This window comes from Mesocricetus auratus, unplaced genomic scaffold (assembly GCF_017639785.1).
Source record: "Mesocricetus auratus isolate SY011 unplaced genomic scaffold, BCM_Maur_2.0 Super-Scaffold_100004, whole genome shotgun sequence".
Classification (NCBI taxonomy): Eukaryota; Metazoa; Chordata; class Mammalia; order Rodentia; family Cricetidae; genus Mesocricetus; species Mesocricetus auratus.
This window is the reverse complement of record NW_024429189.1, coordinates 24,668,264-24,684,963: the sequence shown is the minus strand read 5'-3', so window position 1 is coordinate 24,684,963 and position 16,700 is coordinate 24,668,264. Positions and strand designations below refer to the sequence as shown.

The 16,700-nt window shown below is 34.9% G+C and overlaps 1 protein-coding gene across 2 annotated transcripts in view; it reads right to left on the bottom strand.

Moving 5' to 3' along the window:
* Positions 1-1,483: 1,483 nt before the first annotated feature.
* Positions 1,484-16,700, bottom strand: part of Kcnj3 (potassium inwardly rectifying channel subfamily J member 3) — a 147,995-nt gene continuing 132,778 nt past the window's right edge. The window contains exon 3 of one of the 2 annotated variants that reach the window (XM_040745360.1): positions 1,484-4,678. In XM_040745360.1, the coding sequence (XP_040601294.1) occupies positions 4,092-4,678 (587 nt within the window). In that variant the 3' untranslated portion in view covers positions 1,484-4,091. The remainder of the gene's footprint in view (positions 4,679-16,700) is intronic. The other variant, XM_040745363.1, reaches the window with a different exon arrangement.

Genomic DNA, 16,700 nt, shown 5'->3' with positions numbered 1-16,700 from the left:
ATTATAGGCAGTTGTAACAGACTCTGCCTATAGACTCTGACATGGGTGCTGGAAACCAATACTAGGTCTTCTACATGCTGAGTAAACTCTCTCCTAACTACTGAGAAATCTTTCTTTTTTAAATTTTTAATAAAATTAATTCTGTAATTATCCCAGGAGCAGGAGGCAGTACATATCAAATGAACCATGTAGCCCTAGCCTGGTGACACATTTATATCTACGAAACATTTTCAGGCAAAAATGTATTCATTTATTTTTTATTGGAACAAAACTGCACTTTTTCTGCTTTACTTACCACCATTTCCAAAAACATTTAGTATGGGACAAACTGTTCTTGAAGCTTCCTCCATGGTATCTGGTCTTGAGAAATCAGCGTTAGTAAGTAGATGCTTCATGTTGCTGAAAAACTCATCAATAAAGAGACTCTATAAAAGTAATTTATAACCAAGCCCTTGTAGTGCATCAAAACACTGTTTTAAAAAAAATGAGTCATAAGCTATATGAATGTGTGTGGTCAACTGACTGTAGGAAGTGAAAAAAATGAGGGTGATGTTCTGAAAATTAAGCCCAACAGTGCTCCAAAGTTTTCATGTATTTTTCAATTAACCTCTCTATACTAAATACGTTAGTTTATATGTTTACAACACAAACCTGTACACTGAAATACTCATAGACTGGATGTTAAAATCTAAGAAGTTTCATACTGATTTAATATGCAAAAATAATTCAGGCATAAATTGTAAAATAGAACACGCAGACATACTATGAAATCAAACTGAACTTTCTTCATAGTAAGAAATACCAGAAATGTTTTGATACAAATACTGTAAGTCAGCTGTGCTGTAATTATGCATCCGGAAAAAAATCATGCATTAGATAAATCTTTCCCCTGCAGACAAAAGGGCTTTTCAGTACTGGGGAAACAGAACTCTTTGATAAAATGTAAAGTTATCTATAAACAGTTTAAAAATATCATAAGATTTAAACATAATTGATGATAAAACATCCTCCAGCTTGTTTTACATTTATTACAAAAATATTTACATATAGCTGCAATGAATAAGTTCTTGAACTGAAGATAAGCATTATCAGAATCATTTTGTTTTGTTAACATTTTGATAAATAGAATGAAATCTTTTGCTATAATCAGAGCTATGCTGAAAAATGCTAGGAGCACATTGGTGTCCAATTATTTGGTAGGATGTTTCTTTCACAATAACCACTAAAATGGTAATCTGAAAAGCAGATTTTTTATCAGTGCATAAATTAACTTTTAGTTCTTTTTATATTAACACAACTTCTTTAAATGGACATAGGTTTACTTTGTATGCTATGCTTTCAATAAAATGCCTTAGTATTGAACCTAAGAGTTATGTCACGTGCAGATTCAACTTCTTTTCTAAGAATTTCTTGAGACTAAAAGAGGTGATATTAGAAGGAGTTTCCCCAAAATAGTTTGTGAAAGAAAAAAAATCAAGAAAAGGAGAAGAAAAGCAAATTCTTTATTTTTTCCAAATATATTAGACTCAATAATTTTGTTAGCATCAACAAAACTTTACCATGTATCATCCAAACCAGGACAGAATAGGAATTAAAGAGAGGGGTACTAGTAATTACATGAGAACGACAAGTATAAACTGCAATTTTCCTGGGCAGTCTGAATCCTGTAATCAACCTAGAAGTGAGATTAAACTGCAAGTACATGCAGAAAGCATACTTTTCCCACACTTATGCGGAAAAGGTAAAAGTGTACTATTCTCTTAAATTGGTTTATTACGGCCATACTGGTTCTTTTTGTCATCCAGATCCCAATACTAATGTTAACCAACCCCATACATGCATCCTTCTATGTACTCATCAGCTCACAGTCACTTTCGTTTCTACCCGGTTTTCATTCTCGTGTTTGAAATGTTGACTACTGGGCACTATCTCTGTTTCTTCTGTCTCCTCCACACTCTGCTTCTAATACACTGTACATGTATATATCCCCAGGAACTAAACTAAAAATGAAAAGAAAACACAAAAAATACAATGCCCAGGACAAAGAAGGCATGCAACAATTTTTGTTAAATGAATAAATCCAGAGAGTTTGTTTTTGGTTCATCTTCACAATACCAAAAACAAATTAAAATGACTCTCCAAAGAATATTATGGCTCTGTATAGTTTTAAGGTGTTGGACTAAATGATCTATGCAGCTTCCTCCACTGCTACATGGTCCCCTTTACTTTCTGCTAATATTTTATCATCTTCATCTGGCAAATAAGAACATTTAGTGATCAAGGGGTAGGACAACTGCTCTGTTCACAGTGGATGGATGCTAGAATCGATCATTTTTCCAGTAATCATTCCCTGGTATGTGTTTGCACCTACAAAATTTGGTTGATACAGAGGTAGCCAGAAGATATAGTGGATGATATCCTGTTGATGTAATAATTTGCCTGTAATAAAATTATCACAAGATCATTAAACAACAAGGAATGCTGTGTGTTCAGACCATCCATTGGTGATGTACAAATTAATGAGAAGTGAGTTAATTCTGGGCCAGTCTGGATTGCAAATTCCAAAGAAATTATATAGAAAAACATATTCTATTATCACAAGAAGCACTTCTGCATTTTCAAAAAAATCTTCTCACCTTAAACCCCATGTTAAAAGTGTACTACTAATCAAGTTTGATTCCAGGCAGATATTAGGGGTTGAAAAGCAGTACTACTAAATTTATTTTGGAGGCCAGGAATCCAAGGCATCAATAAAAGAATTCTTCAACAACAAAACAAAACTAAAATATCCTGAGTATACAAACATTGTCAATTCATTTGATTTTAATTTCTTTCAGCTCTGTGCTAAATTATGACTGACAAGCCTGGGATTATAGTTCCCAGCTAAGGGAAAATTCTGTCCTTTCATGACATTAACCATAGACAAGAGAACAGCATAAAAAATCTCCGTTAGACATACACATTTAAGCACGAGTATTTCATCTGCTTTGTTGTGCTATCGTATCTCTTCAAAGATCTATGGGTTTTTTGTTTAATGAATGACAAAAGTTTGAGAAGACGATTTGCAATCAACTCATTTTGAAACAGGGATCATTACCCTGTAGATTTCACACAAACTCTGACAGATTCAAATACAACCTGGCTACTGACTATTCGAAAGATTCCAGCATTTGTTCAGAGCTCATATTTTATTAGATTGCATACAAATCCAACTTAAAGATATTAGTTAGTCTAGGAAGAGACTAATTGATGAATTAATAAACTTTTATTTACCCAACCCCAGTTCTAGTGACTTCTAAAAATCATAAGAAAAGTTCAATGGTGTGTACCAGGTACTGGCACACTCTAAAATTTACAAATTAAATACTTAATAATGATGTCTCTGTGGTGTGGTGAACACTACAAACTTCTGAAGATCTTTCATGACAAAGTACAATTGAAAGATTCCATGACCTTAACAGCAGAAAACTTTAAATCATATTTTTAAAATAACAAATAATTTAAGGCTAAAATATTTGGTATTCATAATTAATGCCAGCAGCCTTCCTAGTCTAATAAAGTAAACATGCACAAGAAATACAAATTTGAACAAAACATCACAATTTTTATTAGTTATATGTGTTTGTATGGGTATGTTATGTATGTGTGTATGTGCATGTGTGTGTTCATATGTGTGTAGGTATATACGTACGTAATTGTAGTGCCCTGAAAGCTATCCACTCATGTTTGGCTTAATACATATATTAGAAATTATGGGGAGAATATCTCCACTTCAAATATATATTTATATATCTTTTCCAGAATATTCAATATAAATATGCCATATATAAATCATGCCATAAAACTAAATGCAAAATTTGCACATTATTGCATGCTTGATGTGATAATACATGCCCACTAATAACTTCCTTATGATGACCTCCCTTCATAACTCATAATCTGCACAGTAACAACACTGGAATGAAGAGTTCTCAAATGTACTTGCTGGACTGTGATGGGTCTCTCAATTTTCCTAGGGAGGATTATTTTGTAAGCCAAATATTGGACTAATACTAAATCAAAATCTTAAATAATACCTAAAGAAGTGTTTGCTATGTGAAACGGTCAGAGTTCATTTTCCTTAGTTTGGCTGGAAGATTCCCTTCCATTCTGGCAGGTCCTCCAGCCATTTTTTGAAGCTTTGGTGGCAAATCTGCCACAGACTGGCTCATGGGATCAGATAACATCTTTGTGGTTTTAGAGACCAGTTTTTCCTCAGAATTGCCAGGAACCGAACTTATTCGTTGGAGTTTCATGGGCAAATCACCCAAGCTATAGGCTTTTTCTGAAGTTGTAGAACTCATCCTCAGGAGTTTTTTGGGAAAGTCTTCTCTCCCAGTAATTTTCTGCAGCTTTGATGGAAGTTTTGTGCTAATGTCATCTAGTCCGTCTAAGCACTCCACTGAATTGTGTCTTTCTTTGCTGTTTGTTATGGCTGGTGCTATTAAAGGCGAGGACATGAGAAGCATTTCCTCCTGCTCTTTCACACTGTATGGAGGGGTGGGGACTTCAAATGTTGCATGGAACTGGGAGTAATCAACTTTAAAGAAACCTTCTTCTAAAGAAATTACGGGGAAAAAACGATGACCCCAAAGAACTTCATCCTCAGTGTATGATGTCCGAGCTTGGCAAGTCATCCCTGCAAGTAGAAAGAAACTCTTTGATGAATTATGCAAAGAGAAACTGAAGAAAAAGCAGGAATCCATTCTGCTCACAGATTCATATAAGTAGAGGACACAGTATAAGTCTTCAGAAGTTTTACTCTGTGTTAAAGCTGTACTACATATATTTTCCTCCCATAGAAACACACAAGGTCCTGGAAACGCTCAGATTCACATGACTCATGTTTTATTAGCCACGAAATAAGTCTCAGTCCTACAAAGGATAACTTTAGATCTCATGTCTATAGGAAGATGAGGAAGGGGAATTGATATGATTATATCTGCCATTTAAAAAGCAATGTGATATGTCAAATATATCTGGCTTTGGATGCAACCTGTGCCAGAGTGTAAAGGTAAAAAAGTCAGAAGCTCAAAATGATTTCCAGTAATGTAATGTATGGACACACCAAGAATTTCATGCTGTGAGGAGGGAATAAAAGTCAAATATATAAACACAACAAATTATGTAGTTATTACATGTAATTAGCTCTTTAAAGGGTTAGCAAGGTGAGACAGGATCACCAAAGATCTCTCCCCAAAGTACTTCTTAAATTTACAAAACCAGAAATTTCTGTGATGGATAATGGCCAGTCATTTTGGTAGTTCTACCTTTGTAAATCTATCAGGATAAACTTTGGTAAAAATTGTAAAAATTTTGATGGTAAAATAGCTACTTTGGTTCTTATAATGTATCAATTTCCATTTCAACTCTAAAAAGTTTTGGAAGTCATGATAAATATCAGCTGTAAACTTGTGCTGCTTACATACTATGTAAGCTGAAATATAATGTGTCTCATGGTACCTTGACATAACAATTTTGCTCTCTTCAATATAATTTATTTACATTAAGTTATTACGTAATCGTCCTCTGAATAACCAGGTTTTAAAATGAAGTGAAAATTTAAAATCACACATTAAATCTCAGCTTTATACAAATCACACTGTGATTTTTCTATGAGAATTAAAGTGTTTGCTTCCTTGTGATTTCATTAAAAAAACCTCTCCAACTGGCTATTCAAATGTGAAGTCACAGAACCAATAATTCTCCCTTAGGAACTAAGTATTATCTAATGAGCAATAACCATCCTCCTTCTTTCAGTTATTCACATCACACAGGTGATTTCTGTTGTTTTAAAACACAGCAGAGCACGAGTAAAGGGATGCTGTACCCTTCTGCTGCCTGAAAAGCAATCACACACAATACTTCCAGAGAATTAGGAATAGGATCTGTGATGTGAAATGCCATATTGAAAAAAATTAAATCCTTCATTGGTTCCCTCCAAAATATCGCAAATGGATATTATCAGTTACATATCACAAAGTACATCATACTCGTCATTACATGCCATCTTTCATAAGAGATTAAAACTTTCTAAATGCAGAAAATAAAGATCCGTGTCATGGTAGGCACTGTGTTATACGTCCTGGCTCTCCTTCTTCATCCTCTATAAAATCATGTTAAGGAGATGGGCTCTGTTAAATAGAAACATAGGGTAACCCAGGGCTCAGAGGCATTACATTGTTTGAACTTACAGGAAACTGATTTAATAATCTGCAGAGATAAATGTCAGCATGGTTTTACTATCTCTCCTCTCATCCTGTCATTCATTCTCTCTTTCCCTTCCTCCCCCTCCCTTTCCTTCCCTACTTTTAATGTTTCAGTTATGAGTGTAAACCCAGTCATCACTTTAAGACTGTTATGAAATATACATGCCTGGCAGTGACAAAATCACTATAATAAATACTACTCCAGGAACACTCCCCTATATATTCACATGTGAGGGTAATTAAATGAGTTAAAAAAGATCCTTCTGAATTTTAACGTACTAGTAGAATATCATTTTGTATTCTAGACATATTTGTAATCCACTACTAAGTATTTTTAAAGACAATGTTGCATTTTTACTTCATCATAAAAGATAAAAAGCCACTCATTTTTATTAGAGAAATTTGAAGATAAACTACTCAGAAGAAATAAATATTCTATATACTAAATAATACAGCAAACAATATTAGCAAGCTCTTTGTCTCCTCAAACTAAACCATTTTTGTATGGAACTACAAAATCTATATTTATGAATAAATGCAACAAGACTACCATTTTTGTATTTGATAATCAACTGGTGATATTTCCCCTAAAGCCCTATTTTAATTTAAAACAAATCAACTTTCTTACTCAATTTTTACCACAATCAGGGTTCAGTAAACTGTATGTAAAAGCACCTAGTCAGGAGGTTAGTGTTCTGAAACTTGCATTCTTTGTAGGTTTGTCCTAAAATTTTGTAAATGCCATGGTTCATTAAAAAATCTCAAAGAAATTACAGCTATGAGCACTGTGCAATTCTTTCAAACAGTCAGAATACACACTGAAACATCTGATGACCACCTGCATTGTAGAATACCCTTTTTGATTGCTTGCTTATCTATATTTTGTTGAGGGCATGTTGGTAAAACAGTCACCAATGTGGTCTGTTCTTGCTGACCCCTTACTCTTAATCTCTAATCCATCTCCACAGCAACTCTTGCTCTAGGTCATGTGGTTATACGATTTTCAAGCATACCATGCCCACTGTTTGTGACTTACTCATGCCCTCTCTCTGCTTGTAGAAACAATGGACAATTACTGAGTTAGTGGTTGTCTGACAGTTTAATTAAGGACTTGTAATAATATCAAGCTTTGCCATTTGCACCTCAAAATCTCCCAGACCTGTTATTCTAGGGAATATTGAGTTAGGTTGAATACATGACCTTGATCTATGGTAAATAAAGGATTGGCAATAGGAAAGACCAAAGATGTTATCTGCATTACATTTAACATTCTAAATTTATAATGCTTCTAGAATAAAACACATTAAACAATAACATATACCCTTTTTAATCTGTGAGTCAATGCATGAAACAAATCTTTTTTTTTTCACAAAATGTTTTTCATCCAGAGATGCAGAAGTCCCAGCTATTTCCAGCAGCAGCATCTGCTGCTTCTCCAGTTTCCACAGGGATGAGTGCATGTTGATTTTCACCACATTTGTTCCAGTCTGGAATCTGGTTAAAGCATGCAAACAGTCATCTCGCCAGCTGAGAGGTACAATCACATAGTGTCATTTGAATTATGGTGTTCACCTGCAATTACTTTAATTCACCTGGTATCTTTGGTCATGAATGTAATCATGGATTATTTTTAAATAGTTTTAAATAGAAGAAGTAATGAAAAGATAGAGCATTTTAAAAGGAAGGTTTCTATAATGCATGGATATTCTTAGAAAACTTAATTATATCTACTTTAAAGCTTCTCAATTAGAGCTTTTCATTTTAAGTTTTGGGACACCAATTTGGGATAGATTTTCAAAAACAAGTAGTTTTTCAATTATATCTTGGCTCATTGTCTAAGGCAGAGAATAAGAGTTATAGGTATTTTTCTGTTATACAATAAATAAAATTTCATCATTATCCATATTTCAATTTCAAATTGTCAGGATCCCAAGTTGAGACTAGATTTTCAAACAATGATATGTGGATTTGGATATTCTATAGGTGATCTTACAGGCAATAAATGAATCGAAGGATCGGGAAAAGAGAAGGTAATGTACTGAGCAATTTGCTTTGTTTCAATAATATGAAGTTATAGTAGATTTATTCATTCACTTGCTGGAAATTTAATGAAAACCAAATGTTCACCTTGAGTCTCTAACACAAAATGTGAAATAAAGTCTAAAATGTGGGAACATGACTAATTTAACTTAAAAGGTTTTAGGAAAAAAAAACGACAAAACAAAGTGAATCAAATAATCAAAAAGAAAATAAAAAACAAAACAAACAAACTAAAAGCAGAGACATCATTTTGTGGGCTGGCCATGGGTACTGCTGTAGTGTGTGGTTGATATGACCAGTGACACTCCATTGCAGAAAACTTATTTCCCGTTTACCAGCAGGTATCCATTTCAAATAGTCTCTTGGGCAGTGGTAGGACCCTGTGGTGTCCCCATTTTGATGTTTTTCTGTTTGGTGAAGTTCTGAGAGATATAGAGGTGTGGTTAATGGGGGGAAAGTAAAAGAACATGAAGTTAGTGGGTGTGGATTTTGGAGATCTCAGAGACTATGGGAGCAGGGAAAATGCAAAATTTGTTGAATGAGAAAATTTAAATTAAAAATGTAAATATGTTAATTCTTTATGAGTTGGCAAAAAGTAATTGTGAATGAACCAGTTTTGAACATGAATTTTCTATATTACAAATCTATCAAAATTTTCACTTCCATTCAGACACTATCACAAATTTTCAGGAGCACACCAGATAAAAATGATCTTTATGCCAGAAGGAGAACAGTCGTCGATTCACCAAACACTACACATATTTTCAACTTCTGCATAAAATATGAGAGTTTCCTTTTGTCTGTAGTTCATAAAGTTAGGAGCAGCATAGAGGTTTTCAGGAAAATTTGGAAGCTTGTTAGTTTTACAAATTGCAAACTCCCCTTGTACAGCTCCTTAATACTGTCACCCTTTTTCTGTGATGCCAATCCTCATGAAAGATTGAGATACTTGAGGTACTGTTACACCTTTCCCAAATTCTGGAAGTAAGACTCTGTTAGAGGTAGATCACATAACCATGGGGTGAATGGGGCTGAACTGAAGGAACTGGATTAGAAAGGCATATGTTTTAATTCCTATGTAATACTGGCTGTCTACCAACCCGCACTGTGTAGTCAGGAAAAGGAATAAAAGATTATTAGAAGCATTGGAAATGTAGTCAATGAAAATTCAATTTCAAGTGATAATTTCTGTAAATTAGTGGTCAGGAACAACCAAGTTGATATGGCAGGGACAAAAATGAGACATAAGGAAAGCGATCATTCAGGTGAACACCAAAGTAGCATTGTACAGATCCAGGAAGTATTAACACTCACCCCAAACCCTGTGACCACTTCCCAGGGCTAGTACCTAGGATGCATAACTTTGTTAAAGTACCCACCCTTGTTTTGTTGATTCTCAGTTTCTCTAATCTTTAAAAACTAAAATATTATTGGTTCTTATACTTTGGAGCCATCAGGAACATCCCATGAGATATTTATTACCTTTAAATTTAAAATATTTGCACAAGTATTAGATATTTGTTTACTGTTGCCATTAATTTTATTTTCATGAAATATAGAAAATATATGACAACCCAAAAAATGGCACTACAATTATCCAAAATAGAAGTTCTTAGCCTATGTTCCTCTGCCTATTGTTTAAATGATCATTATTTCTGGTAAGATAAGAGTGACAGCATTGATCACACACAGTATACTTAATACCACCTGGGCATTGTGCTGTGTAGCTTAACATTTTTTTATACCATCACGCTGGCACTCTGAAGCCAGTTTTACTAAGTCCATGGTTCAGGAAAAATACCAGATTTTGTAAAAAAAAAAACAGAAGCAGAAAAATCATTTCAGAACTAAATCTAGAGGGGTCACAAACCACATATCAATGATTTACTTTCTCATGTAATCTTTAGTCAAAGAGCTGAAATATGATCATACTTAAGTCTACCATATATACCTGTGAGTGTGAATGTGTGTAGGGGTCAGGCAAATAGTAGTTTATTGATTATGCAAGTCATTTTGCTCTTTGTCATTCTGTGTCAGATTACAAAAAGCAAAGACAAGACTACTTTTAGACATGACTGCAATGCTATGAACATAGATTTTGTAGGATAAATACAGCTGATGATACTCTAGTATCTAAGAAGCAGGTCATACCAGCCCTAGAGGCCAGCAAGCAGATGAATCATGGGTTTCGATGCCAGACCCACGTAAAATGAAACAGTGGATCTTAACTCAATCATTAATTAATTAGTATTCTTGAAGACAAAAAAATGTAGAAGCTCTTGGAATCATCGTTTTTTCATTTGTTGGTTGAGGCTTCCCTCAAAAGGAATAAATTAAGAAATGTATATAAATTGCTTACATGATACACAGTGATCATTTTTTTCAAGGAGTGTCTCCAAATGAAGGCTATATAACTACAAATTCATTTTCACATTTATAAAATATACAAAGCTGAAAAATTTAGCCAAAAGCATTATATTTTCTTTCTCAAATCCTTGTCTTCTATCTTTTCTTTAAATTGGCAGCTATAGCTGATACAGTGAATGCTGTATATCACAAATAACTCCCCAATCTATCTTGCAAACTTCTTTTAAGACAATTGAATAAAGTCTATTGCTGTTTCTTCTCCAAAGTGCCTTGAGCATTTCCCCACCCCCCCCTTAGACAACAACTGTTGGACGCATTCAGCATTCTCCTCTTGTTTTCTATTTCACTCCTCTAAGCTGAACACAAATTTAAACTATAAACTTTTCAAGGAAGCTTTTGATATTTTAACTCTTCCTTACAAAACAAAAAGACACGGTGTACCTCAATGCTCAATAACACTGAGGTTATTGGCATCAGGCTCTCCTGGGATACATGCTGCCAGGTCATTTAGTGCAAATAAATTGTTTCCAGAAAGTACATTGTCCAAATAGGTGGAATCTCTTTAAAGCCCAACATAATCTTCCAAAGTAGACTGTTAGAGAGGAGTTATAGCATGCACTTAAGTCTATACTATGCTCTTTATAAGCATGTGGTCTTCAATGTGTACTCAGATGTCATTTTGCTAGTTTTGTTCAGGTGAAGTCAGAGATTTGTTTTTAATCAAAGCAGAAAAAACTAATTATGTTTGTAAGGGAATAAAATCTGTAAATTACTTGACAACAAATTTTTAAACTGCACTTTAGATTTCTAAGATCTTAAAGTAAAAGGAAAAAGATTTTTAACAATAAACAAAGAATAAGTGTTGATCTTCCAGAACAGAATTTAAGTGTTGATGCTCAGGTCTATTGAAAAGCATGCAGTGTGCTACTGTGCTGAATACTCTGGAGTACAGGGAAATGCTAAAAATCAAAGAACAGAAACCTAGACTGCAAATCAGAGATTGCTCTTAGAAGACCAATGACATATTGCTTAAAACATATTAACCTTAGCTGCTATAAAATGTGGGTAGAAATAAGGTTATTAATATCTAACCCTCAATCTGTTTTCTACATAAATACAGGCACATACAAACACACATAAACAGACACTGAGTTATATCATGGTGCCTACATTGCCCTGTGGTCTAACAAGCATACATTATCATGCTTATTAATAGCAAATCATGAACCACTTATGTACCTCCCTTTCCATAAGGAAATGAAACTTCACTATAGCAGAAAGATTTGTTCTCACTACAATTGACTTTCCAGAGACACTGGCCAAGACACCACCTAGAGCTATCTAGTCTTAATTCCTAGGGAAGCATTGCAGAATGACAAATATGATTAACATTTCCCTAAATTATACAGTGGAAATAATCTCCTGTACAGCTACCTATTTGGGGACTTTTCCTTGTAGTATCTATTAAAATGTGCTGGCTTGCATGGTCAATTATAAAACCAAAACAAATTAAGGGTTGCCATTATTCTTTCCTTAACAAGACAAGATTTAGTTTCTAAATTCTTCCATTGTGTAGCAGAAGGATAATCGAGTTACTACAGAGAATGAAGTATAGATGACTGATAAAAGGAAAGATTATTTTATAAAGGAAGAAATGTATAGCTCAAACCCCCCCATACACACACACACACAAAGGTTGCCTTCCAGGTGACATTAGCAAGTAATCATTTGGGTAAATATATTCCTGTCAAAAATCAGGGGAAAGAATTTTTTCCTTTTTTTCGCTTTTTAAATTTAAATTAGCAACAAGTTTGTTTGACATGTCAATCCCAGCTCCATCTCCTTCCCCTCCACCCATGCTGCTTACCAGCTCCCCAACCCCTACCCCATCCCCCCACCACTCCCCAGGGAGGATGAGGCCTTCCATGGGGCATCTTCAAAGTCTGTCATTTCTTCCCATCTAAGCTAGGGCCTAGTCCCTCCCCCAAGTGCCCAGGCTAAGAGAGCATTCCTCCATGTGGAGTGGGCACAATACAATGCCTCCTCACTGACACCCATATTTAGGGGGTCTGGTCTCTCAGTCAACAATCTAGGGTCCATGAACTCTCCCTTATTCAGTTTAGCTGCCTCTGTAGATTTCAGCAACCTGGTCTTGACTCCTTTGCTCATCACTACTCTCTCTATGTAACTGAGTTTATGGAGTTCAGATGAGTGTTTAGCTGTGGGTGTCTACCTCTGCTACCATCAGCCACTGGATGAAGGCTCTAGGATGGCATATAAGGTAGTCATCAATCTCATTATCTGGGGAGGGCATTTAAGGTAGCCTCACCACTATTGTTTAGATTGCCAGTTGGTGTCATCCTTGTACATCTGTGGAAATCTCAGTAATGCAAGGTGTCTTCTCAACTTATAGTGCCTCCCTCTATTATGGTATCTCTCAACCTGCTCTTCCGACCAGAACAAATTGGTATCTCAGAGTTGTGTAGTTTAGAAATCAGCCCTCTGCCAGATGGGGGTTGGTGAATATCTTTTCCAATTCTGTGAACTGCTGTTTTGTCTTGTTGACTATGTCCTTTGCATTAGAGAAGAGTCTCAGTTTCAGGAGCTTCCATTTATTAATTATCCATCTCAGTGTCTGTGCTACTGGTGTTTTGTTCAGGAAGTGGTCTACTCTACCAGTTCATTTGAGGGTATCACATACTTTCTCTTCTAAGAGGTGCAGTGTGGCTGGATACATGTTAAGGTCTTTGGTCCATTTGAGGTTAAGTTTTGTGCATAGCAATAGATATGGATTTATCTTCTGTCTTCTTCACACCAGCATCCAGTTATTCTAGCATGACTTGTATAATTTTAGCTTCTTTGTAAAAAATCAGGTGTTCTTAAGAGTGCGGGTCCATGTCAGGGTTTTCAATTCCGTACCATTGATCTACCTGTCTATTTTTGTTCCAATACCAAGCTGTTTTCAGGACTATAGCTCTATAATAGAGCTTGAAGTCAGGCATGGTAATGCCTCCTGAAGTTCCTTTATTGTCCAGGATTGTTTTGGCTATTCTGGGTGTTTTGTTTTCCCATACAAAGTTGAGAATTGTTCTTTCAAGGTCTGTGAATTGTCCTTGGATTTTGATGGAGATTGCATTGAATCTGCAGATTGTTTTTGGCAAGACTGTCATTTTTTCCTATATTGATCCTACCTATCCAAGAGCATGGAAGATCTTTCCATTTTCTGGTATCATCTTTAATTTCTTTCTTTAAAGACTCAAATTTCTAGTTGTACAAATCTTGCACTTGTTTGGTTACTGTTACCAAATTTATTTTATTTTTGTGGCTATTGAAATGTGTGATGTTTCTCTGATTTCTTTCTCAGCCCATTTATCATCTGTATAGATTAGAGCTACTGATTTTTTTATTTAATCATGTATCCTGCCACTTTGCTGAACGTTTTTATTAGCTGTAAGAGTTCCCTGATAGTGTTTTTCATTTCCGTTATATAAACTATCATATCATCTGCAAATAGTGAAAGTTTGACTCCTTTTCCAATTTGTATCCCCTTGACCTCTTTTGCTGTCTTATTTCTCTAGCTAGAATTTCAAGTAAAATATTGAAGAGAAATGGAAGAGTGGAGAGCCTTGTCTTGTTCTTATTTTAGAGGAATCATGTTGAGTTTCTTCTCATTTAGTGTGGTGTTAGCTGTTGGTTTCTGTATATTGCTTTTATTATGCTTAGGTATGTTCCTGGTTATCCCTGAGGTCTCTAAGACCTTTATCATGACAGGATGTTGGATATTGTCAAAGACATTTTCAGCATCTATTGATATGATCATGTATAAGTAAATCAATGCAATGTGGAAACAAATATTTTCATTAACAGGAAAAAGCACATACACACAAGCTTGGAAGATCAGAAGTGTGGCAGGCTTCCAAGAGAGAGAGCTTTTTCTTTTGCTTTCCTTTTATTCACACCTGTGCTCATCCCTTGTCCACGCCCCATTCCTCATATGAATTTTAAAGACAGTAGAACACCCCCCACACAAACCAAGACACCAATTTTCATTTTGTACAAAATATTGTTTTGTGTTCACACATACTACTTCAAAAGGAAAGGTATGTTTTCACTCATTTGTATGTCAATAATTATTCATATCCAAAGCATAAGTCAAATGCATTAAACTCTACCATATTACTGCCAGTTTTTATATTCTAGCTTTGTAGCATTTTCATGTGTTAAATTGTCTCACTTATACATGCCTTCACATGTATCAACATCCCTCACTCGTAGGGAGCCATAAATGCCTTGATAGCATAATTAATAACGTTCACTCGTTTATTGAGCATCTGCATTCTGTGGTGCATTCTTCTGTTTCAGTTATAAAGTGTTGTGCAAGGAACTGTAAAATAAACCCTCTCAAATTCCATTTGTTCACAGTATTTCTAATACTGGATGGTAGTATTAGAAATAGTCTTTACTGACAATGCTTACAAGTGGTATACCAGGGTGGAGAAATGACATGTAAAAGCACACTAGCTGCATTTAAATTTAAGACACAGCTATAATTTGATAACTTCCTGTAGCAACAGTCACATTTCAGATGTCACAAGTATTTCTAGGGACAGTGAAAAAGTTCAGCAAATGAAGTTACCTGCAACCAAGAATGAACACCTGAGCTCCAGCTCTGAGACATACATAATGGCAGGGAAAATTTGACTCTTGTTGACATCCTCTGACCCGTGTACATTCATGTGCTCTCTCTCTCTCTCTCTCTCTCTCTCTCTCTCTCTCTCTCTCTCTCTCTCTCTCTCTCTCTCTCTCTCTTCTCTCTCTTTCTCTTTCTTTCTCTCATATACACACACAATAAAGAACACATAAACAAAATGTAAGAAAGAACAAAAAGAAATAAAAAGAAAGAAAGGAAGGAAGGAAGGAAGAAAGGAGGAAACTTTCCTAAAGGAGACCTCAATTATGTTATCTAATTATTTTCCAATGATGAGCAAGGAGTCAGACACTCCATTCACCAGAGGGAAGGAGGAAAGAATGAAGTTAGACGTGTTAGTGGTATGGTTAACTCTTTCACTGATTTCTAGCCACTTACCAATACCTTATTTTAATACTACTAAAGTCACTAACAAAATTGCAGGAGACAAATATTAATGGCATAAACATCTGTGATATTTCAATCTAGGTTAACTTCTATACATTGGAAATAAAATAATTTGTTATTCGTGTGAACTCAAAACTTGGCCTTTAAACATCTATACAAAAAGCTTCTTATAATGGTTAGTGAAGCAAGGAAACGAAATATAGTAATAGGTTATATGCAATCATTATAAACATGATAAGTAATACATGTCACATTAGATGATGTCATACTTTCCTTACATTAATGTGAAATCATACACAGTAGATATAGATGTAAGATGGTTATTAGAAAGAGATAATTTCCCTGGAATTAGATAATATGCTATATTATAATTAAACCAACATAATATTTTGCATACATTTCAAAGTTTGTCTCATGCAAAACCTATTTGTCTGCTGAAATCCCTGTCCATCATATCACTAAATTGGTCACCTCATACAGTGCAGCACATCTATTTCTACCTGACAATTTAAAACTTGTTTTCTCCTAGCTCATGACTCTTCCTTTTTATAGAGACTGACACATCTTTTACAGTCACCAACTGTAGCTACTTTTTAACATCTCCTTTGGCAGGAATTCAACTACATTTTGTTTGCTTGCAGGCTCAGAACAGAGCTGAATAAACATTTGCAATTCAGCAGTTGTTCTGGTTCTACACTTTGCAGCAAAAGGTCAGGGAATTTTTATTCTAATTTTGCTGTTATGCTATTTTTAGAAGCCAAGTGAAAAATAAATTCCCTATAATTTTAAGAGAGCAGTTTCCAGGGGAAATATATTTTCTCTAAGTGTGAAAATGGCATATCACAGTAATAATCACATATACACATTCTTTTAACACATGTATTTCAAAATAAAATGAGTGATCAATTGTAGCATGCATGTGCAAGTCTTACAAATGAACTTAATTTGGG